Source organism: Anas platyrhynchos, chromosome 3 (assembly GCF_047663525.1).
Source record: "Anas platyrhynchos isolate ZD024472 breed Pekin duck chromosome 3, IASCAAS_PekinDuck_T2T, whole genome shotgun sequence".
Taxonomy (NCBI): Eukaryota; Metazoa; Chordata; class Aves; order Anseriformes; family Anatidae; genus Anas; species Anas platyrhynchos.
This window is the reverse complement of record NC_092589.1, coordinates 22,656,585-22,682,390: the sequence shown is the minus strand read 5'-3', so window position 1 is coordinate 22,682,390 and position 25,806 is coordinate 22,656,585. Positions and strand designations below refer to the sequence as shown.

The 25,806-nt window shown below is 34.4% G+C and overlaps 1 protein-coding gene across 3 annotated transcripts in view; it reads right to left on the bottom strand.

Moving 5' to 3' along the window:
- SPATA17 (spermatogenesis associated 17) overlaps positions 1 to 25,806 on the bottom strand; it is a 96,217-nt gene that overhangs the window by 18,163 nt on the left and 52,248 nt on the right. For 2 of the 3 annotated variants that reach the window (XM_027453745.3, XM_038176577.2), the window contains 3 exons: positions 21,162 to 21,365; positions 15,703 to 15,854; positions 6,621 to 6,756 (listed from right to left, as the gene is read on the bottom strand). In XM_027453745.3, coding sequence (XP_027309546.1) covers positions 6,621 to 6,756; positions 15,703 to 15,854; positions 21,162 to 21,365 — 492 coding nt within the window. The remainder of the gene's footprint in view (positions 1 to 6,620; positions 6,757 to 15,702; positions 15,855 to 21,161; positions 21,366 to 25,806) is intronic. The other variant, XM_038176578.2, reaches the window with a different exon arrangement.

Below are 25,806 nucleotides of genomic sequence, written 5' to 3'. Positions count from 1 at the left end.
CCTCATCCCATTGGCCTCTGCCCATCAACCCAACCTGTCCAAGTCCCTCTGAAAGGCCTTTCTACCCTCTGGCAGATCGACACTTCCCCCCAGCTTTTGCAGATATATTACATTAGTATTTGCTAGTGACTTCAATATCTAGATTTTTGTTTTTAAATTCAAAATAAAGATTAATTGGCTGTGTTGAAATGCATTATATTTATCAGATGTATAAGCAAATTTCCTGAATCCCAAGAATACTGAACAGTCCTTCCAAAACTGTCATCAAAAGTCAAAGCCAAGCACTTCCCAGTTTAGTGCAAGGATTTGCAATTCCAACAAACCAAATAACATCAGAATAGTGAACACCTAAAACTAACATCAATTTAAAAATTTCACATTAACATTTCCAGCTCAACTGATGTTTGCACTAAAAGTTCTACCACACCTTAGTGTAATGTACTTGAAGTGTATAATGAAGGAATTAGGCAAGATACTGTGTTTCTAAAGCTTTTTCTCATTAAACAAGAGGCTTTAAAATGTTTAAGCAATGTATACAATGGGAATTATTTATGAAGGTAAAAAACATACATATATCTCCCTCAAAAAAAAGTAGTTAAAGTTAGCTCTTACTGAAATGGAAGATTTTCTTTCTATGCCACTAACATACATGTTGCATTATTAAATGAGGAAGGTAGGCAAAGCAAGACATTTATCATCCTACAGACAAATGACACTGGATTGCTAGTTAGACAGTATAATAAGGACCATCTAATTTTCTCTTTTGAATCAATTTATTCTTCAAAGCCCTGGATCATCATCAAGGGACTGAATTTTCCCACTGAGAAATCACAGAACTGAAAATCAGGTTTTATAAAATATTCAACTAGTTGCTGACAAACCCTTACAAATAACCACTAGAATGGATTTGATTAGAAAAGTGGTGACAGTATCTTTTTTATGCAAATATCCAACTGAATGGTTTGACTCTTCCTAGTCACTGCATTGTTTTATTCCTTCTTCACTGTACCCTGTAAGTCACCAGTAACCTTCATCAGAAAGCTATTCCAGCCCTTCTTTTCATCCTTCTAAGTATCCACACATTATTTTCTACATTTAGTTAAACAGTAGTCATTTTGTATATTTTAATTTGCTTCATGATTTTAACCTTCTTTCTACACCTAAGAAAATCATTTAAGAGATGGCTTATATCTGGAAAAATCATTATGTCAACTGCCACAAGTTGAAATTTTAATTTACTTTCCTAGAAGTCTGAATGGATGCATCTTATGAAAGAGATTCTAGTCCAGTGGGTCAGAGGTAATGTCTGCTGTTCCTGCTGTTTAATTGACATACTCTTGGCTTTCTGAATGTTTGCTTCTCAAGAGGGGCAAAATTTAGAAGTAGTAGACTTTGCAAAAGCAATTTTTTTTGTTACCCAGTTTCAGAGACATCTTGCTCATTAATCTGGTTCATGATATTAGCTTGGGCACCACTGCTTTTTTTTTTTTTTTTTTTTTTTTTTTTTTTTTTTTTTTTAACACTACCTGTCCAGGAATGTAGCTAAATGCCTGAGCTTCAAGGAGCTCACAATTCTGCAAAGTAATGCTGTTGTAAGAATCACCCTATGTGAAGGCAGGCAGTTCCACAAGCCAATTATCACAAGAAGACACAAAGTGTTCTGACTCTCGGGGGTTCTGAAGACAGCAGAGAGATACACGCTACAGAATATTGACTTTTTATGAATAATACAGAATGCACTGCTGTAGGACCAGATCCTTGGATTTAAATTGTTTGGTTTGGTGTAGGATGTATGGTAAGAAGCAAAGTGAAGGAAAGCAACTTTACCTTGGAATCAGATAGCTGATAATTCAAACTAAAGGTGTATTTGGAGCATCCAAATAGATCCATCAAGTTATGCCAGCGGCAATAATTATACAGGAGCCATGTCATTGGCTGGAGATTGCTGAAGTGCAACACAATTTGGTAACAACCCTTATTATTCCTGACACGGCTCATGAGGAAATTGGTAGTGTAAAACGCAAACTCTTAAAAGATCACCTAATAATTCTCCTACAATAGAGTCACTTCTAGCTGCCACATTACGTCAATTCTGCTTTGCTTAGGAAAACATGTTGCATTTGCATTGGGGAAACTAAGAACTCTTATTGAAAGTGTCCTGGCTCTTCTCATTTTGTCACAAAGCAATTTTGTCACAAAGCATACTAGTAAATATGACCTTAAAAGTTTCAAAACACGTAATACGACTGACAACATAGATCCACATTCCTCAGGAATACCACACTGTATTAGAAAATATTCTTGTATATTTCTTCTCTGATTAAAAGGAATAGAAACCAAGCAAACTCCCTTAAAAATTGTCCAGGAGTCACAGTCACAGTCTTGAGAGAAAAAGTTTAAAACTTCACATATACATTATACTTTCTCAATTATAATTGCTGCAATATTAAGAAAAGTCAAGTTAAAGTGAAATTTAGTTAAGTTTCAGTATAAGATAGAGACGGAAGAACATTAGTAGTGTACCAATTCTGCCATATGACGTTGACCAATAGACATAATTATAGTATGTTGTTAGTCCCATGTGGGATAAAACTAGTTTTCAAACAGAACAAGTCACTTCGCCCTCTCCAGTTTTTCCTTTTCAGTAATACTATGTAAATGTAAATTATCTGTAAAACCATAGGACACAGTGGCCTCAGAAGAATGTGAAAGAGAATGGGTTGGCCATGTAGAACAGTCAAGCCTGCTGTGGAAGGCACTGAGATTTTCAGACCTTGTAATACACTTATGTAATTCTTCCCACATAGCTGGAACTTCAGGTCCTACCTGATAAAGTTATGCCACTTGTGCCATAACTTGAGCAAGAATGAAAACTGCTGAGGCTATTGAAGTTTTAGAGGTAAAAGACTTTATACAAAATAGCATGATTTTTCTGGACCCACAGGGAGTACTCTTTTGCATCACAGCAAGTCCAAACTTAGTAAAATAATGTGAGAGGAATTATGCAGATGAGACATTCAGAGTGACTTGATCCTTGCAAACTTCTTTATGACAGAAAGCAAGTTAGTTAAAGATCAAGAAATTTCCTATTGTCTGTTATCCCAAATGGGACACTTCTGCCAATTCTTAGACAAAGACAAATTTACACCTACTGTATATCAATGAAACTCTATACATTGTATTATCCTAATGTCCTTTATAAACTCAGGCTAAAGTACTTACACACACCTGGTTTTCTGTTATATTATTGTACAATTTAATTAAATACTTCTGCAAATTCATATAATCTCAGCTGAAGGCAACCACCACCCAACTACATTGATTGAAGATGTTGATTTTGCTTTTATCTACTCTGGCTGAATGTGAACCTGTCACCTCTGCCTCTGGTGGCAAAAATGGAAGCAGTATAATTTTTATAACAACTGTTGCCTGCTCTAGCAATTACACAACACAAAATGAAAAAGACAATGTTGTTGCCCAGTTTCTACTTCTCCAACAAAAACAGAATTGTGTTGGTGGTGCATTACAAGTGCTATTTTTTCTTGCCTATGTGAGGCCATCATAATCAGAAATATTTGAACTTGATATTTGATTAATGCTGGCAGTACTCTATAAGTGATTTCCACTCAACGTCTAATTATTTATTTCCTGTTATTAATGGAATGAAACAATTCAAAACAAACAGCTGGAATGACTGTTTTGCAAGAAGCTCATAATCATCAATTCATACATGTAGAAATCTTCCTAAAATTATATTACACTGGCCTGTTGAACTTGAAAAGCATATTTTATCCCAATCAATGCATAAAAGTAAAATTATCCATAACTAAGGCATGTTTCTCTGCTGTACAGTTCAGCTGTAATGATCCCCACACACTGCACTTGCACATCAATTATGATAATCATAATCACGGTCGTTAAGCTGAATGTTCATTATTATCAGGATGCTGGTGACAGCAGATTCAATCATCGGGTGCAATGGGCAGGCAGTCACAGTCCCACCCAAGTTTCTGCAGACAGCGTTGTGCCACATTAAATCTATGATGTGTTCCACATCCCACTCCATTCCAAAAGCTGTAGACGGTAAAGGTCAACTTTATGTTCTGTGCAATATGCTTAGGTTCTCTAAATTAATTCCTTGCAGTACTGTATATTTTTATGCTTTGTAGATAATAAAATTCTGTTTAGGGCCAAAATGCCTGTGCAAATAACGAAACAGTGATGCAGTTGTACTGTAATTCACCTATAATAAGGTATCAAAGGAAAGAATCTATCAACAAGGAATGCCTTCAAATGTCATGTCCCTAATTTTCCAAAAAAGAAAACAGTAAATGCTGTCATTTAAGTCAGTTTTCTAAAATGCATATGCAAACTAACTCCAATACCAATTAAAGGCCATAAACTATCATTTCTGCTTCAGTAAATATGAACATATGTGAGTGTTTTGACAACTGAAAGATTATAGTTAGCGTATTTGATCCCCTGACTGTCCAGCTACTCTGGGACCTATTACTCTAGATTAAACTCACAGTGACTAGTAATTTTTTTTTCTTTATATCAATACTTCTTACAGAAATCAAAGGCATTTCAAGGTATTTAGACATATATTAATACAACTTTAAAAATAGGCAAGCATTTTATATTTTCATAGTAGTTAACTAGGATAACTAGATTGTTTCACTAGAAGTATAATATTTCCATTTCTTAACTTGTTTCTTTTTAATGAAGATTTAGAGTACAACTGTTTTTTCCCTTAGTTTAGTAACTTCTTAGAAATCTATGTGGAATTATTTTCAGATTATAACCAGATGAAAGGAACTATTAACTTTTCTCACATACCAATTGTAATTACTACGTTTAGAGGAAGTCTATGCTAACACTGTTTCATTTTCCAGAGGAAATATAACAAAACAATATTTGTCATTGTTGCTCATTTTGCTTCTAAAGTAATTATATAATTTACATACTAATCTTTTTGAGACCTGAATTAAAATGCACACATATAAACACATAAAAATCTAAAGGAAATACAACTCAGACACGCTCATGTACATAAAAAGAGAAACTTTTTAATACTGAGTTTATATTAAAAAAGCAGCTAATATCGAATAATACTTCAGCAGCTCAGTGGTCATTGACCCATTGATCACTGCACTGCCTCCTTGGAAGAAATTATAATTTTTCTTACCAGCAGTGATTAGATGGACTTCTTTATTAGAATACTTTAAGAAGTCAAGTATACAACCTGGCTGGGTTATCAGCTATTCAGGTTGTAATAACCACTGTGTTCACATAAATATCACCTAATGGAAAACCCCAAAAAGGATTGTGTTAAGCAACATGTTAAGCAAAACTCAGATTGTTTTTGGTAATATCTTCACACATGCCAATTAGCCTGGTGATTAATTAATAGAAGATAATTTTGTTCAGAGCCCTGACGTATGGAAACTTTTACTAGATTTGGGAAATAAAGTAACAGAATTCACTGAAATTTTAGTTCTGAAAGTATGACCTTGTACCTGCCTATAGGACCTCTTCCATTAAAATGAAGAAAGGAGGTGGAGGGTTTTTTTTCTTTTCTTTTTTTTTTAACAGTAATAATGACTCATTAAATAAGTGGGTAGGTCAGAAAGAGCTATTTTCCCCTCTTATCTCTCTGTCTGAGTAAGCAGCTCCTAACTGAAGCTTCATTTTAATTTAGAACAGGGGTTGGAAGACTGTAGGTTGTGTTGGATTAATGCATACAGCTATATACCCACAGAGATTTAGGCTGAAATCTATCCAAGACAGCAAGTAAAGCAATTTTAGCGGTATAAGCTATGTCCTATAATTTATATTATATGCATCATATACATATGATAAGCAGTAGAAATACCTTTACATCGGTTGATATTGGTATCTGAGCCTGATCAAAAACTGCTAAAGACTGGAAACGCCTTTACAGTATAAAACAAGTAGGAGCAACAAATTTTATATCATTTTTTTTTAATATATCATGCTGGTTCCATCTTCATTTCCTCCCATAGGTGTTTATATACATTGATATAAATGTATATATCAATGAGCCTATATTAGCCCTGAGCCTTCTCTTCTCCACATCGAAGGGTTCCAGCTCTCTCAGCCTGTTCTCATAGAAAAAGTATTCTACTCCCTTTGAGGCCATGTGCTGGAACTGTTCTGTCAAGTCTATACATTTCTTGTACTGAGAAATTTTAATGTGATTATGATTCCTAACACAAAAATAAGTAATGCAAATATATGCACAAATTCATGTTAGAACACTGTTTAGGTTCATTTTCACCCTTTTTCACCCAATACAATATTTTTCTTCCATAATTTTCTAAAGGCTTAGCATGTAAGAATAAATATACATATGTTATATTGTATGCCATATGTTGTCTTAAATCAGGAAAGGCATAACAGAAACAAAAAAAAATTGCAAAAACTGATATAACCAGATCTGTACTTATACATGCTCTTAATCCTTACCTTCTAGGTCAGAGAATTGTTGATGGCCCAAAGATACCCAGTGGATTCAATGATCTCAGAATCAGGCTCAAACTCACATATAATAGCAATCTAAAAAAGTAAGCCATTCTTTAATTTTTGTAGTGACTTACCTTGCCTGTTACCCACTTATTCGGCTGTACTTCTCGGAAATGTTTAATTCCATAAGTTTCTTGGCCATATTTGCCTGACCTATGAATTGATGGATCATACTTCTCATTTTTATGATATGAAGAAAATGGCAAAAATCTGAAATTCAAAACATATTTTAAAATTATGACCTACTCTGGATGCCACAGAAATCATGTAAATAAGATATCAATGAAGCAGAAAATGAGGTGGACACAAGTTTCTGCTATTTTCCTCTACCATCTTGATGGTACTGTGGAAGAGCTACTGCAATTTCTTTGATAATTGCTTTTTGATAAAATTTGGAGCAAAGTGATAGAGATCTTCAATAGATAAAATGAAGCCTTGTAAGAAGACAGAACATGGCGCACTTGCATTACCAGATTAGTACTTTGGCTATATTTGCACTGCTAACTGGTGTGGTTTAAAGAGGGAATGAACAGGGACTGGTTTGCTGTGTTTTCCTTATTGACATGTGCAATGCAGTATGTGCCACCAGTCAGTGGAGGCCTCCACCATACAAAAGTAGAGTTCACTTCTGTAGAACCTTGCATCCACCTTACAAGTAGTGTACTCAAAAAGGCAACCAACACAACCTCAACCTGATCATTCCATTCCATCAGGATGGATGCATTTCAAGCCTACCAGCACTGTAAGTATAAACCACAGCAGAAAGAACTTCTTTTGTACCTTAAAGTAGAAAATGTATCCTTTGATAACTGTTAACCAATGCTATAGAAGCTGTAGTCTAGTTTAGCAGAATAGAAACTTATACAGATAGTACTGTTGGCTTTCATGTATTAGCAGACCACAAAGCAAATCAATTATTTGTTCTAAATCCACCAATCATATACTTTGAAGTTATCAGTATGCCCTAACTATCAATCTTTTGGGATTTGATTCTTTCACCTTTAGTCATACTGAGGGTGAACTCCCTTCTTGCATACTACCACTGAACAGTGAAATTCCAGATGCCTTCTTTGGTTATAGAGGTTGTTTTAAGATAGATATTCATAAAGCTTGCAGACACCTACAGATTTTCTGGGTAGGCCCCACAGTAAACTGTATGGAGGAGGGTGAAAGACATCTCATATATAACAGATCTGCAAGTGATTCTACAAAATATCAGTTCCATCTGCCCATTTTAGTTTGCAAGAGAGTTACGAGAGCAAAAAGATACATTTTAATATGAAGGAAAATCCCATAAATGAAGCTTATCATCGCTGATATTCCAAAAAAAAAAAAAAAGAAATGGGTGTTCTTGATTCTACAAGTGCAGAAAAAATATTACATGGTAAAATTAGAAATAAGTTTGAAGAGTTTAAAATATCACTTTAACAGCCACAATAATAGGTGTAGTTAACTAAAACCTTTTAATAGGTGAAAGTTTTTCAGAACCCAGAGTCCCAATACAAGTTATAGTCAAACACGTTTTTGATAAAGATGGGGATAAAAATATGTTTCTTCCTGTTTCTCAGTTGATACAGACTCACAAAATGATTTGTTTACACTAACCAATAAATCAACAACTGTTTGGGTGAACTTGTTTATTTTTCTTAAACTATATGCCTCTCTTTCCACTTCATAAAAAGAAACTATTTAACAATATTCCTAGCTATATCAATTTATTCTATCTAGTACCACAGTCAAATGTCATGTAAAGTTAGCAAAAAGAAAAACACTGAGTTAGCAGACTTAAATTATACAAAGCTATAGTAGTATGTGTATACTCATGGGAAAGGACACTCACATAAGACAGATTATGGTACTTGTAATGCTAATTTGCACATGGGATGGACATCACATGCACACAAAAATTAATGTGGCCCCAGTGTCCCAGAGAATACATCGAAGGTGCTGTGAGCCGGCTGCTCCACTTGCAGTTTTTATCACTTCTGAATTGCATTTTAATAGTACATTTTTCTTTTGTTCAGACATGAAAGAAAATTGGCTTTCTCGGGGGATTGGATATCTGAGAAGGCTAGCAGTTTAGGGATTTGCCCATATATGCATATAATTTAGTTGAGCCATAACATTCATAATTCAATATGAATACCACATCTGTAAAATTTATACACAAAACAGCAAAAAAATAAATAAATAAAATCGAGAAAAGTAGAAGATAAAGTAAAGAAAGCAATAAGGATTCTAGTTGTTTCCCCTATAAAATGATCTATGTGAAGGGCTTGATTTTACTGTGGATCAGTTCAGCTTCATCTTTTTTGGCAAATCTATTGATCAAATCAGAGTTTGGCAAATCTGAGTAATTTATGTTTTACCACATTTCCGAACTTAAATATCTATGCATATATTCTAACATTTTAGGTCACAACTAACATCTTGTACTACATGTAGCTTAGCACAAATGTAATCTTCCACATTCTACTGTTTATCTCCTCTAAGACCATTGGCTGGTCTATGTGCTGTACAGCCTGGAATGTATGTCTGTGGTTGAGGAAAAAGTTAAAGCAACAATGAGTTTTTGAGAAGGAACATTGAATAGTAAAAAAAATACTGAAAATGAAATGACAGAACATTAATAATATGTTAATAGCTATAATGGCATACTGTAGTAATTATTTTTTCTCCTGTCTGTAGATCCACAGTCAGAGCCACCTGAGCAGTTGTTGATAGGGACAGTGATCTAATGACAAGAAAGGATCATAATCACAAATTCAATGTCTGTTTAAAGCAACCAAATATTGTCATAATTTTATGTAAATAACTAATAAAAATACTAAATTTTGTTTATTTGTTTTAGGTAGATAAGCAAATTAATAGGAATCATACGACTGTCATTATAGCTCTACCAACCAATGATAATAGTAAAAAGCAAGAGCACTGCAATATACTTCAGTAATGGCATTGTGTTCTGTAGTTCTCTCTCTATACCTGACACAGCTTTTCCCCAAATTAATGACAGTATGTGTTCTGAATGTGACAGAAGTGATGGAAGGAGAAGAAAATTAAATCCAGACAATGGTATGATAACATTATAAACTGCCCAACCTTAGACCTCAGTAGTTTTTTCCCCACAATAAGCTCACTTCAGTGGGATTCTTATATCTGGGTTTCAGCTTTTCTTTGTGATTTCAGTGTAAATTCAAAAGTTCTTGAAGGCTTTCAGTAAAACTGACAGAGACAGAAATAGCAGGATGAAAGACGAATCAAATTCCACGTTACTGTCACATTGTGCCATAAAGCGTAATCAGTATAATCTGCGCCTTTCCAAAACTGTATGATTTAATGGGAGGTGAATTCTCCCCAAAGAAATACACTTAAAAAATGAAAAGTTATTTCATTCCACCCACCACAAAAGCTTAAATGAGAGTTATGACAAACAATACAATCAAGATAGGGTGAAAGAGTTGGGATCAAAAAGCCCCGGAGCCCTTGACTTAGTAGGCAATCCTAGACCTGACAGTTTATAGCAGTATATATTTATATTTCAAAAGATATCCTTGATATCCTTTGTTGTTAACTAAAATTGTGTTCTCTCTCCTTTCTATCCTGTACCTCTTTGCTACCATTAATTTAATCTTTCTAATCCTTCTTTTCCACACATTTCAGCCCCCTTGTTCTCTTTCTTCCTTCATTTCATCACCTATTATTTCTTCCTTCCATTCTGTCTCTTATTCCATTATTTCTTGCTATTTTGACAGGAGATGGAAGAGGCCTCTTAGATGCTAAAGGCTTTCTAGTTGTTCTTGATAGATGCTGTAGAAGGTACTGGACTCTGGTGTCTATGGCAATGCAAGAGAAGAGAAAAATCTTCCTATGCAGAAGCACAAACAGGAAGGAGGATTTGTCAGGGAGTGTAGTGATAGAACAAAGGGTAACAGTTTTAAACTAAAAGAAGATAGGTTTAGATTAGATATAAGGAAGAAACATCGCATAATGAGGGTGATGAGGCACTGCCAGGGCCTCCCAGAGAAGTTGTGGATGCCCCATCCCTGGAAGTGTTCAATGCCAAGTTGGATGAGGCCCTGGACAAACTGATCAGGTGGAAGGTGTCCCTGCCTCTTCAGGATAAAATTCAGCAGTATTCACTTTTTCTTCTGCCTAAATGGCAGCAAGCAACAGGGCAGGCCTTCAGCAGGTTCTCTGGATCTCTGAAAAGCAGTCTAGCAGTGCAAACATATAATATTGATAGCAGAAATGCTTCACTTCACCCAGGCTACTGAGAAAGATCAGGTAGGAGATCTACTGCTAGACTATCCCACACCCCTTGGCACTGTAAGAAATATTAACACCAAAGAGAGGTAGAGTAAATATTCCTAGATTTTTCAAACTTGCACAACATTTGTATGTATTGTATGTTTTGGTAACTTAGATATAAAAACTCTACCAAAATTTTAGCTCTAGATGTGTGATAGTGCTGTTAAATTTGTACCTAAACTGGTTCCGTGTAACAGTAATTCATTTTTTATTGTCTTGACCTAACTGAAATAAATAAAAAAAAAAATCCTCTCACTTTAAAGAAGACCACGAGCAATGAGCTCCAAACAAACTATGCTTCATCTTCTGGAAGCTGCGAATCTGATGTGTTGTCTTTTTTTGTTTGTTTGTTTTTGTTTTTTCTTTAATTTATTAAATAAAATGCGTAATTCATTTTAAGCTTTCAGATTTGGGTTTTACCTAAAGTCATTGCTCAATCTAATCCAACAGACTATCTTTTCACTTAGTGAACAAAGCAAGAATCAAAATGGTTTTCCACAGCAAAACAATTGCAACAGGGCAGCCATTATATAGTTTATAATGAGTGCACATTACAAATCAAAGTGTAATTCACAGTATAAAGACAGCACATTTTATTTACTGTATCTAGTCAGATTATCTTTAGCACGGTATTTTTTCCATGAGAAATTTTGGGTGCATTATTATGTTGTGTGCAATATACTAAATATCGATGCTTTTTCAGTAAGCTCTCAGTCATTTTTATCCTAACAGCAGCAAATCCAAGAAGCCTCTGTCTGTTTTTATTTAACCCATGTTTGCAATAATGTAAAGTGGCAAAAGAAAAAAATCATCCAGTTCTTGTAGAAAGTAAAAGATCTCTTCTGCAGCAAATTCTGGAACTTCTTAATTATACGCTGACTTATCTGCATCCCCAGTGTTATAAAGTACTAGAACTTCATTAGAAAAATTAAGATGGAAAAATGAAGGCACTACTTTGTAAATTTCCAGTGGAAATTAGCTGGAAGAAGCAGAGGAATACTGGATCAAAAGAGGGTAATCATGCTTAACTGTGCCCTAGAGCACCCGCATGTATAATACGATTTGCACAGTAACTACCTCTCCTATTACTGCTTGTTTGGAGTATTCTGTGTTAATGGGGTTAGCTAATTTAGTATTTTAACTTAAAAAGACTCTACTGATTAATAAATGTTGCACACTGTGCTAGTAATTAAAATAAATGGAAGAGTTACAAATAGAAGTTGAATTGTTAAGAAAACATTATCTGAAAATATATGATAATCCCTGTTTATCATAATACAATAACAGTCCGGAAAATATGCAAATTGCTGAAGTTGCAAAGCATATGAAAAACTAAGCATAATTTGAACAAAGTTTTCAGATGTGTTATATTTGCATGACATAAAACGTAGTGGCCATTTTCACTAGGCTAATTCAGAAATACAGTAAAAAAAAATCTTAAAAACATACAAATGAAAAGATTTCTTAAAATCACACAATCTCATCAAAACGAAGTGACTTGCTTTTTAAATTTTAATTTAAAATGCCATTTACACTGGGCATGTCATGATACTGATGACTCCAAGTCATTAACCTTTCTGTAAGTCCATCCTTTGTGCACAGCACTGTGTAGCGCAGAAGTACCTACAGTGGTTCTAAAGGAAAACATTGTCTTGCTGAAAATAAATTTGTGAGGAGCTTGGTACTACAACACTCACACAATGTGTGAGGCACGGGGTGTGCAAACATTGCGCTGTGCTGCACACAAGTGAACCAGTGTGTTCAGGACTAGCTTGGCTACAGCAACTGGTACAGCACTGAGCACAGAGAGAGACAGAAACTGAGACGACTTGCCTGTTGTCACACCAGCAGCCTACAATGAATCAGAAATGCTCAGCTTTACACTATTGCTGGTTTATCCCTATTCTATCACCACATTGCAACTCATTCTGACATATGTTGACTTTATATAGATGTTTAATACTACACTCTCAGTCATGAGGCATATTATGTGAGGCAGATTTCAGCACTTAATGAAAATAATTTACATTTTCGTTCTCTGGAAAATTAGGCAAGCACACTGCTGCACGCAACTGAGTAAAGAACTTTTCATGCTTAGTGATCTAAATCTGCTGGATCCAGCAGTTGGTGTCTCAAACTAGACACTAGTTTATTAAGCGGTCATCCCAAAGGAGTCCAATTGTCATTCCTATCCAAGTGTAGGGGGAAATCACTCCATTTGTATGAAAAATAGCACAATAAGGCAGTAACAGCTTCAATTACATGAGAAAGAGGTATCACTCTTATTAGGCTAGATTACCCAGTTGCTGTTTCATTACAAAATAGGAAATTCCAGCAGTTGCTTCAAGCACACACATCATTTTCTTGTTTTGGATTTGTACTGCTTCTGCCTGCCTCAACCTCTTCCTTGGCTTTCTCTATTATTTCTGCATTCATCAGAAGCAAGAAGTTTCTCAGAGCTTGAAACGTTTAGAGAAAACATATTACCTCTTAAAAAAAAAAAGAAAAGAAAAGAAAAAGAAAAGAAAAAGAAAATGAAATCAGAGGTGAGTGGGAATTCTTAACGTCTGATATAGAAAAAATATTGATGTTTTATACCTGCTGTCTTAAAAGATAATGCACAATACTCATTCTGCAAAAATAAGATCAAGGATTTGGTTTGTCTTTTTTATGCAAATACTAGCTTTCTCCACAAACTCCACACACTTCCTCGTTTCTTTCTCTCCTTACTTCCTAAAATAGAAGAATGATCAGCATAAAACCAGGAAGAAATACAGTCCCAAAGTATACAATTACATGTAAAGAGACGGAAATCTGTCAGTTCATTATAGGCACTGCTGAGAAAAAAATACTGTAGAATCTGAGTAACCCTTTGTTGACTCCTCCCTGGAGACCAGCATACCACAAAGCAGCTGCAGCACTGCTAGTGAGTCTTAGTCCTGATGATGACCTGCAGCTCTGTCATCACCTTTTCAAGGTTACAGATGTGACCCTTGCATGGTTGGTTGAATCTGAAGCACAAACGGAATGATCACAGCCTGAAAATGTATAATACACTATGCATTTAGTGCATGTGAAGCTGAGAATCACTGCTTCTGTGTATTAAGGATGGAACGAAATGCTTCCTTGCCCATAAGGTAAATAAAGACCTCCAATTAATATCTGTCCCCCAATCAATTAATATCCCCAGTCAATTAATATCCCCAATCAATTAGTATCTGTCAAAGTTGGAGACTCCAAATTTGAAGTGTACAAGACCAAAGCCTTTACAATTCACTAAGCGGGAAGAAACAGCAAAATAAATATTTCAACATATGACCTTCTGGAACTGTTGACATAATGACTTCTGGTGTAAATCATATCAAATAAAGACCAGGCCATATAGTCATTCCCATAAATGAAAAATATAATTCCCCCCTCATTTGGAATATATAATCAAAGCCTATCCAGTGTAAAGAACACGTTAGCTGAAAGAAAGAATCTTAATTATTACCCAGTGTTTTCTAGATTTCAGTCATGGAAGCTAAAAATAAAAATATTTTTAAAAAATAATAGCAAAGATCACAGATGAGATTTGAAAGTCAAGCTGCTTTTCCCCTTCTCCAACTATAAAAAAAAATAAATAAATAAAGGAAAGAAGAGAAACCTGAAGTACACTTTTACTTGTAACTATTCCCTATTACACTTTTGGTATAGAAGGGGTAAAAAATACTACATACAGTTTTTGTAACCAAATATCACAAACGACATTGTACAAATGTGGAAAAGTTGCTGAATTAAAAGATTTTCTTTCAAAATTGTTTTTAAGTAGAAGCTCCTTTGAAAGCCACTATTAATATTAAATCAGGGAAAACATGGGAAAAAAAAAAAAAGATCCAGCAATTAAAACAAATTCTAAAACATGCAAATGCAGTTGATTTTAGCATTCTTAAGTCCCAGTCCTTAAATTGACACAGGCAATATGGGGCTGATAGCAAAGTATTATTCATTTCCAGTGAATCAGTAGATCACAGGCTGCCCACAAGGAAAAGGGATTCCTTTCTGTCCTGAATTCTGGTACTGAAGTGTCAAAGAATTTCCAAGAGCAGTGAATTCAAGGGTAAAGTTGATGAAACATCATTTGGTTTTAGTTAACTACAAAGCCAGAAAAAGTTAATTAATAGGTTTTATTATGATTGGGCAAAGGAGTTCCATCCCAATAAAAAAAGAATTGGGAATATTTTGGTGATTGCCTTAAATGTTGGGGGACGGATTATGTCTGTAATTTTGGTTTGTATAGAAAAGAACTGGCCCCTCTGATGCTATTACAGATGCCATGGCTCAGGAAACCAAACTGCCACAAAGATGATTACAGTTTTTACATCATGTTCTAACGTGCAACATATGCTCCCTTCCCTTCCAAGTGAGCTTTGGTAGTTTACTGGAAAGAAAGCATGTCTCAGTGGCATGCAAGAACATATTTCCTCCCATAGTCTTTAAAATCTTTGAATAGGAAGACAGAAATAGTGTTTGTTCCTTGACAAGGTGCATATGGCAAAAAGGAATTTGCATTTGTTTACTAATTTCCCAGTAAGTTCATCTGTTGTATCACATATTATTATTATGGCACATTCTATTGATTCATAGATACGGATGGCACATGTCATACAAATACAAGATAGGGTCTCTGCCCTGCGAAGTTTATAATCTAAGAACATAGAATTTGGATGTACAGAGAACGTTTGCTACTAAGCTGTCAGGTTTGACATTTCATTTTGTCAGGCATGAAAGGTTTTTGAAAGCAATGAAATAAAGAAAACATCCTCATAACAATACAAGAAAAAAAAAAAAAAAAAAAAAAAAACTTACTCATTGTCATGTATATGGTTTCTCCATTCCTCTCTTTTCATTTCCGCTCTGGCCTTCCCTAGTGGTGAATCGATTGATGTTGCCACTCGCAAGGTTGGTTCCAAAGGCTTGTAGCGCTGCCGCAATACTTCAGCGGTATCACGGAAAGGCCCCTGATGAAAAGTATAGGATAACGTGTTTTATTATACCGTGGCTATATATAACATGGTTATATAACGTGGCTATAGTACTTTCTTTTATTCATGAGACATCACCAATGAATGAGGACACAGAGTGTCTGGGAAGTGTAGCAAGACTTTTCTTCCAAAATAATTAAAGCAGTTCATTTTGATAGAGAGTTACAGATAACACAAAGGTTGATAACATGCTCTAAAGCCCCAAAGAGAGAATGAGAAATGCGTATTCCGGATTTATTTAGCTACTCATAAATATTTATCATTTTAAAAAATACATTGTTAGAACTTATTAGGAGACCTTATTTTTTTCCTTGGAAAAAATACTGGTGAAATAAAATTTGATATATAAGTGTTAACTTCATCTAGATTCTGTTTAAGCAGGAAGTCTCTTCCTTTTCATGGGATAAATCATGTTTTACCTTAAAGAACACGCTCTTTTCAATTTAACTATAAAACTATGTGGAAGAGAACTTAATACGTGACTTAAAATACAATTCCTCTAATATAATTCAAACTAATGTCTACAAAAATAGGACTATATAGTCTATTTTTGAAATGTCTAATTCCACATTAATCTCAGTAGTCTTAAGAAAAACTAAAAGCTCATAATTATTTCAGAGATGTGTGTGTATATAATATATATACACCTACACACACAAAAGGATGTATGTGTATATGTATATATATGTTTGTTTTGTTTTTTTTTTTTTTAAAGCAGATTATTTAATAACTGATCAAACCACTATTTGCCATTTAACAACAGAGATAGCAACAGAAAGTCTTTTTCTACACTGTCAAAGTGATGTATGTTATGTCTTCGTTTTAGCACTAACCACTGAATTTACCTCAAGTATAATTAGTGCCATACTACGCTCAGGACAATTTAGTGGCAAGTCTAGATTTAGAAGTGTTACTAATTAATTTTTATTTTATTTTCACCATTACTGATCCTGCAATGAACTAGTGAAACCTTCTGAAACTATAAGCAGACAAAGACTCCTAATCACAGGCTTTATTCTTAAAGATATCCTTCTTTAAATAGGTTATCACTAACAAGTCACAGCTGGAGTTACTGCAAGCACTGAGTGAAGACTGTGGGGCTAATAAAAAGAAATGATTCACGCCTCATTTATGTTCACTTATGTTTTACATTAATAGAAACCAATAATAGGAACCAGTTACCATAAAAGTCATGGACCGTAAATAACACAAATGGCAAATAAGTATCATCTAGTACTTTTCACAGCTGGACAGGAGGATTGCTATATTTGAAAGTAGTTAATGGATTTTTATTGTAACTTTACTTTTTAAAGGCACAGCATCATGATTTGGAGATCATCATGATTTAAAGATCATAGTAAGGAAGTAACGATAGCATTTATACTACTTGCAGATATTTTCTTGCTTTTACTTTCTAAAAGTGTCCACAAAAAATATGCATTCATTTAGTATGACCACAATAAAGTTTTTTTTTAAAACAGAGTAAAAATCGATATTGCCTTTAAGAAAATAATAGAGAATATTATTCTCAATACTAGAGAAGATCATTAAAACTGGTAAACAATGTTCTAGTAACACATAATCTAATGATCAAGATATAAAATAAGGTTTATCTTGCTAATGAAAAGATGAATACTTTGTATTGCAAGATGTTTGCAGAGAAAAGAAGAAGTGTAGTGTTATCAAATAATATAATGATAGATTTTTTTTCTTTTAGAAAACAGTCTTCTTCATTATAAAATATTTATTCATATTCCACCAGAGTAAGGGCCAAATCAGATGTCTAAGCAAGCTTTTTTTTTTCTATCTTTAATTTCTAAAAACTTTTAACTTTCTCAATTCATAGCTCAAGTGAAATTAATAAAGCACAGCAAATACTAATGGAAGGGGAGAAAAAGAGTATATAAACTATGCAAAGGTCTCTCCAATAAGGTTGTCGTCATTAATGGTGGTGCATATTGTAGAATATGAAGTTAATTCTAAGCCTTCCCTGCATTTCTCTGAAACACATATTTGATGAAACTTGCCCAGCAATAAACAACTACTGAATGTATGTAAGATGACAAGACCTCTAAAAAAATCCATTTGCCTATTTGAATTTTACAAGTTGAACTTTAAAATGTATGTAATCTGCAGTAAAATGGTGCTCGTAAATATTTTCATATCTGCAGTGCCCACAAGCATTTTGGGCATCTGGCTTCAAAAGGGAACCAACAGTTTTCACCCTGAAAGCAACTCAAACAACTCCATGTTCTATTTTGGAATGAATAGTATAAAAATTCTTGCTACTGACTGGAGTGCCAAATAAAATGGTTAGCAGGGAGGCAGTCTTACTACTTTACCATAAGAAACTCATGAAAAAAAAAAAAATGAAATCTTGTGTTCTTTGCTGTTCCTATTCCATGACAGCCATCAGCATACAAGAAAATATATATATATATAATTCCCTAAAAATGGGGATGTACTTTCTGTTATTAATGCCTTTGAAAGAACACTTGACTAATTTTAGAATTATCCATTCTTCTATCAAACTGTAATTCTAGTTAATTCAGTAATAAAACTGATAGGTCTGTTATAACTAATGTATAATCATCGTTAAAACTTTTCTTTTAAATACACTATATCTCACATACATGGAGTTATATATAAAATGCTAAATACCAACTTTCCCAAGAGAAAGCTAGTAGTTAGCTATTTTTTGTTCTCTTAAGCTTGTGTAATTTACATTCTCGTATAAAATATCCAGGCATATGGGCAACACAATTTTTAGATACCTGAAAAATCAATAGAGTAACAAGTGGCTCACACTGGACCTGAGATATATAAAATGTTATCACAGAGAACTAGGACACAAGTATAGGTAGTAATTAAATTCCTTATTGTCACACTGGACAACTTTCAGGGTGATGTGTTCTGATGGGTTTTCATTTCCAGCTGTTTCATCATCTCAAACCAGTGTCCTTTCCTTAGACAATACAACCCTAAATTGTCAAAGTGTTGTGTAGGGATTTAGCCGTGTGACTCCCATTAACATCAATAAGAGTCGCGCAGCTAAATCCACGTGCTGTGCTTTGAAAATTTACCCCACAGTGTACATCCCAGGGTGCTGAAAGGATTAAAGTATTATATAGTAAATTCCCTCTTTGAGGTGCAGAAAATAAACAGGGCTCTTCTGGTTTGTTCTAAAAGGCTATCTGTGCACTACTGCTGTGAATGCATCTGAACTTAGAAAGGTCTATAAAATATTCCAAATCCAAACAGAATCTTGTAAGATACTTTATATACAGTAAAGCGGTTTTGCAAGAGCAGCTTAACAATAGAAGAACTCTGAGTTCCCTCTTTATTTAAAAAGCATGACTCCTGTACTGACAACGCACCCAGTCACATCCCACTGAAGGACTATAATAGCCCCGTTGGTCCCAGAAGGTAAGGCTATAATGTCATATGTATCTGTTTTCGAATTTACTTTCAACTCCAAAATCCCTGATCACTAAACCGTTGGCTCATGCTTTGACTTGGTTCTAATATGAGTCAATGAGATTGTTATATGAGGAAGCTCAAATAGTCAAGGTGTGGGGATGGAAGGAGGGAAGGACAAAGGTGAACTACCTTGAAGTTGATCCTTACATATGGACACACATATATATATACATATATAAGTTATAAGCAGTGTGGATCTCTGTGAGGCTCACCTCTATTTATTCAGACATATTTTGGCAGATCAGTATCTGTTCCTCATGCTTGAACCCAATTACCTTTGCATTCACATCCCACCATTGATATCAACTCATGTTGATACAGAGAAGTCAGATATGATATAAAGGTGAGAAAAGCCTCTTCCGTGTGGGTTAGCCCATGAGCCCATGGCTGTTTCCACTGAAGAACAATGTCGTTTCAATCAGTAAAACACAGGCAAATTGTAGCATGGCTACAGATAGTTTGAATCCAGCTGTAGAATTATATAATCATAGAACGGCTTGGTTTGGAAGGAACCTTCAGGATCATCTAGTTTCAAGCCCCCTGCCATGACCAGGGACACCTTCCACTAGATCTGGTCACCCAGGGCTCTATCCAACCTGGCCTTGAACACATCCAGAGATGGGGCATCCACGATTTCTCTGTGCAGCCTGTAACAGTGCTTCACCACCTTATGAGTAAAGAATTTCCTCCTAACTTCTAACCTAAATCTCTCCTCTTTCAGATTGAAAGCATTGCCCCTTGTCCTATCACAATATACCCATGTAAAAAGGTCATTCACCATCTTTCCTATAAGCCCCCTGTAAGTACTGAAAGGCTGCAGTGAGGTTGCCCCAGAGCCTTCACTTCTCTAGGCTAAACATGGAAGAGAAAATTTAAAGATAGCATGGAGTTCAAAATAATGTACAAGAACTTCTGAAGTCATTGCAAGCGTTCAAAGTCCAGCTGGCACTAAACATATATGTATGAGGTACATAAAGCTGAAGTTCAGTAGACCATGCAAACTGAAAAAAATCTTCACAAGAGATAGAAAGACAGTGTATGTCTACCTCAAAAACATCAGATATTCACTGGCAAAAGCTACATGTCTGGATAAATATCCACTCATCATCAACTGAGGAACATAAGGGTCTCAAAAGTTTATAAATATTGGTCATATTCCCAGCAGGTTTAGATAATAAAATGGCAAATGCTCTTTTGCCATTTAGTGGGACATCTCTGACATATTACCTCAGAGATCTCCATTAATTTATGGGAGAGGAAAAAGGTTATCTGCAACATATGCTAAAATCAACGGAAATAAAAATCCAGACCATGACAGTTAAGGAAGGGAGCTAGGCATCTAGACAGTTGATGCAGAACATGTAGAAACTTGTAATTACTGACACACAGCTAGTTGATGTAAAAGTACAGGAACTACTTTATACTGCGAGGATGTCTCTTGGTCTCCACATGGAAAACACAAAAAGAGTAATAAGTTATTTCAACTGGTTAATTTTATCTTTAATTTCTCCTATTTTTCATTGATTTAAAATTGGAACTTAGAAATTCTCCTTCTGATGAATCAGGATGATACTCAGTTATGTCAGATCTTCTCTTTGAAATCTCAAAGGTGACTTTGTTGTTTTTTTTTTCCAAAAAGACAAAAGCAAAGACACATTTCCTTGTTTTACATACCACATACATTTCTTTTTCCTTAAAAAAAAATTTGTGTCAAAGAATTATATTGTGAAAACAAGCACTAGTTCTATAAATAAAGAACATACACAAAATATTTTACCAAAAAGAGACACTGAAAACTGTTACCTGAGGTTTCTGTCTGCCAATAGGTGGCAGGGGTTCTCCTGCATGGAAAGTTGGAGGCCTTTTACAAGTTGGCCAGTCATAAAGTTCATCTGTGAAGGGACTCTTCACTTGCTGCTGCCTGTGGCTCAGTGGCTTTGACTGCCGGAGCAGCAGTTCCATTGGATCTGGGGATTTTCTGAACGGCGAATTATATATGCCTGCAATCTGAGTAGAAGATGGGTTTACCTTCGACTTCAACTAACTTACAGTTGCAGTTACAAAAGTGTTTAAATAGGATAGTGTAACACATAATCTGTGTTTTAGCCCTCCCAGTGGGTATAATTTTCATTTTATTCAAGCAAGAAGTACACAGCTGATTTTCGTGGACCTCAAACCCTCTTTTCTTTTGGTCACATCTTCCCTCTTCCATAGTAATAGTCAAAGAAACATACAATTTTTTCCTTAAAAATAAAGTAAATTGTACAAAATTACAACTAGCTTTAAAGACAAGTATTATGCTTGTTTTGAAATTTAAACTTGAGTTTATGTTTCTTTAAAAGCCATTTTAAATTACTATGCATAACAGAAATAAAAATGTATATTACTTATTATTTCTAAGCACATATGTAAAGGCTAAAATAAATATCCATACAAGGAAAAAGATAACTTTTGTCCCTTTAGACACTGTGTTAGCTAAGTCGCAGTGTGGCATAAGATGGTTGAAATTACAACATTTTTAAAAGTAAAACTGAGAGACTGGCTACAGGGAAACACAAGAACATTTATTGAATACCAAAAAATAGTAACTGTTGTGGTTTTTTTACAGCAAAATGTTTTATTACATTTCTTTAACCACTCACATCTATTTAGTTTTACTAGTATAAAAACTGTGAAAAACAAAAATTAAGATTAAAAAATGTGAATTTTGAATTGAACTAAAAATTTACATTCTTCATTTAATTTTGTTTCTTTTTTTTTTCAGCACAAAGAAACAATATGCTATTACATCAGTAGTTGCATTAGTAGTGTGATATAATATAATAATTTCTAATATAAAGCATACATTTCAAATTCTTAGCTAGTAATCTCTATCATTAACAGTCTGTGAATATCTGGCAAGACAAAATTATATGGCAGGCTGGTCCCAAATCATTCTGAATGATGATCATTCTACATTCTTAGAAATGTAGGAATTTTATCAGTTGTATATAAACAACACTCAAGCATATGTGAGTTTACTGAATAAGTTATATCCATTCTAGTTAATAATTACTATGTGCTAAACATGAGAATTGGTGTACCAGATTGCACAAAGCCACTAAATTTCCAATAAAACAAATGAGATGCTTAAAATACATTGGCAAAATAAATTAATAAACTGCTTTGCTTTAAGGAAAATTGTATTTTCTGTAACCATATACAGTATAACAGACTTTGACGGTAGATCAGTTTTGCTCAGTTATAATATATCATGTTTTGCATTTATCATATTTATTTGCTTTGAAGCATTGAATAAACATAGAATAAAAAAGACATCAGTCACTGGTTGTTCCTTTAGTTTTCAGGATGTCAACTATAATGGCAGAGATCCATGCTTCAAATAGCAGACAAGCAGGATTGGTGGGGTGACTGCAAAATTGCAGGTCCATCTGTGTGATCTGTAAAATCCAGCTGCATTTCAGGGTTTGGTTCTACACCTCTTGCTCTTATTCACCTAAACATCTCATAAACTTGCAGATTCTCCTTATGATTTATTTTTTGTTGTATTTCATCCATTACCTTGTTACAATTTTCTTATCAGTGCAGCATAGTTTTGCTTGTGAACATTCAGTGACATGCAAGTCTTCCATAAGCACAAATTCCATATGTTGTCTCAGGCTTTTTTGAACTATTGAATGCATTCCTGCTACGTATTTGTTACACAAGTTCTCTCATACATAAAATGACACAGTCAAGGTCTTCCAAACAAATTAGATTCCATGCTGGAGATATACAAATCAACCATGGTCATATAGCTCTTCACCCATTAGTCCTACCATGGCCATCAGATCTGTCTATACTATGAATTTTTGCCTTTATTTTGCTGATGACAGTAAAATAGAAAAGTAATTGTGATCACCATCTTGTACATTTCACTGAATTTCACTGTACTGATACTTTATCTTTCCATCCATTCCTATGTCCTCTGTGTTCAGTTGTTATATCCTGACTAATGTGGAGAGTACATTCTAGCCAAGCCACATGGCCTCTGCATAGGGCCCCAGGTAGTGAGAAAAATACTGCTCTTTTACTGTACATCTGCAGCACACATTTTATAGAAAACTACAATATAAATGAAAATACAAATATTTTCCATGAGAAAAACATCTTCTTGTTCACCATTGAGAATCAGGGTGTTCTGAAATAAACCATTCTGCCATAAAAACGGCATGCTGAAGTTTCATCCATGGATTTATTAATCAGTAGGAAATCCTGATCAGGGTTTTTAAAAAATCCTAAAATTTACACAGCTTTTTAAGATAAGTTTAAAAATAATATAAAAATAACATAACATAAAATAATAAAATAATATAATAATAAAATAATAAAGAATAAAATAATAAAGAAATAATAAAATAATGAAATAAAAATGCCAAAAAGCAAATTGGTTAGGAAAATTTAACAGATGAAAATTTAGATTTCTTCAATCACACAGCACGAGATTGTTTCTTGTTTGTTTCCACAAAGAATAAAAACTCAACATCTTAAATATTTCAAACATTTTTCCTTTAAAGAAATACAGGCAACAATAACTTTAAAATAATGTTTATCTGGGCTCTGAGAAATGGCATGACTTCTATCATTCACATTTAGAGAAGTATTAATGGACCTATGAGTATAATGGCTTTCTGGAATGACATTTCATAATCTATATTGCGATACTATGTATGTTCTTGACATTTCTTTGTTTAAACATTTGGCAATAGAGAAATCTGTATTCAGAGTTCAAACACTGAAATGCAGTGCACAAATAGGATTGGCTTTCAGCACTTCTAATGACACCAAAATTAGCCATAATAGCTTTGGGAACCCACTGATTCATGCTCGTTTGGATTATTTCTGAAGAGGTGCCTGAACATAGAGTCATCTTGTGCTGTTCTTTCTTTCATATATTATCAGGTTAAACATACATAAATAGTGTATCAGCTATGAAAACAGATTTGCAGTTTTAGTGAGGAACATTAGTGAGGCCAGCTAGACACTTTGCAAGATGTTGCTTCTTCTACAGTTGAAGCTCTTTGTGAGATCTGGGTCAAAATTAATTACGAAGTGCATTTTAACTAATGATTTTTCAAGCAATCCTGTTAATTACTTTACATTTTAATTATATATGTTCAAGTATTCGAACAGACAGATAGCAGAGCAATCAGCAGAGTTCATATCTAGATGGATGAAATTTATACTAATTTACTCTAAAATCCCCAAGGTTTGTGGCTAGGATTTAAGCCTAGATTTAAAATTGGCAAAGTTTGGTAGCAGAGACAAGGGGATGAGTTTGGTTTTACTTTCTAGTTCAGACCAATCTCTAGCAAAATTCCTTCACTTTAAAATATCTCTGCAAATCAGAGTCATTTTTGTGACTCCTTGCTTATATGTTGTGTGCTGACGGATGTGCTATTCACTCTACCCTTTGCAGGAAGATAGCAGTGTGCAGAAATCTTAAGAATCTGGAGGATCAAAGGTTTTGATACTTAATAATTTTTCATATCTTCCTGACACCAGTACAATATATTAAAAGCATTAATTCACCTTTTCACTGCTTTAATGCAATATCCTCTCAACTACAAAACCATTGCAGTTTATACTGCTTTTTCAGTGGTAGAAAAGTATATGTCATGAGATACTACTCCATCCTTTGAAATCAAAGTATGAGGTAGATTTTGATTTTCTTCACTTTTAGTCCATACAAAAATATGCTACCATCCCAAATTTTATGATATGTTACAAAAAGTACCTCTTCTGTAGTGAGTATGACACATTTTTCTGTACCCATGTTCTTCACAACTAAGAAGGTCCTCTGTCAAAGCCAGCTTTCTGAGACTCCATTTCCAGGAACAATTTTCTAAAGTGACAAACACTATGGGGAAATCTGTGCTACTGTTAAAAAACCTGCAACTGAGTTATTTGCAGTACTGTCATGCTGACTTCCAACTCAATAAGACCAAAGAAATCTCAGGAGGGGACTCTGCTAATAGCTTCTTACTGACCTCCTTACATCAGGCTCTTCTGCTGAATGGTGGCCCAATGGTGAATATGGCAAATGAGGTGTGAAAGCACAGATTTTTGTATTATTTTTTTTTTTTTATAAGACTATGGTTCTGACTCGTCAGGGGAAAAAAGAGAGAGAGAGAGAGAGAGAGAGAGAAAGAGAAATGAGTTATACAATAGATATATTTTTCCCCTAGAATTCTCTGCCTCAGACCTTCCATCATGGAAACCCAAGCATGACCTGGAATATTAATTGTGTCAGGTCAACCATACTGGCAAATGTATCATTTGTTACCCAGTCATCCTTAGCATTACATTAGTATTTTGAATCATTTTGCATTTCTAACACTCTATCATTTAGTTTTCTCTCAATCATTTTCTTATTTTTATAATTAATGGTGGCATATAAAGAAAAAAT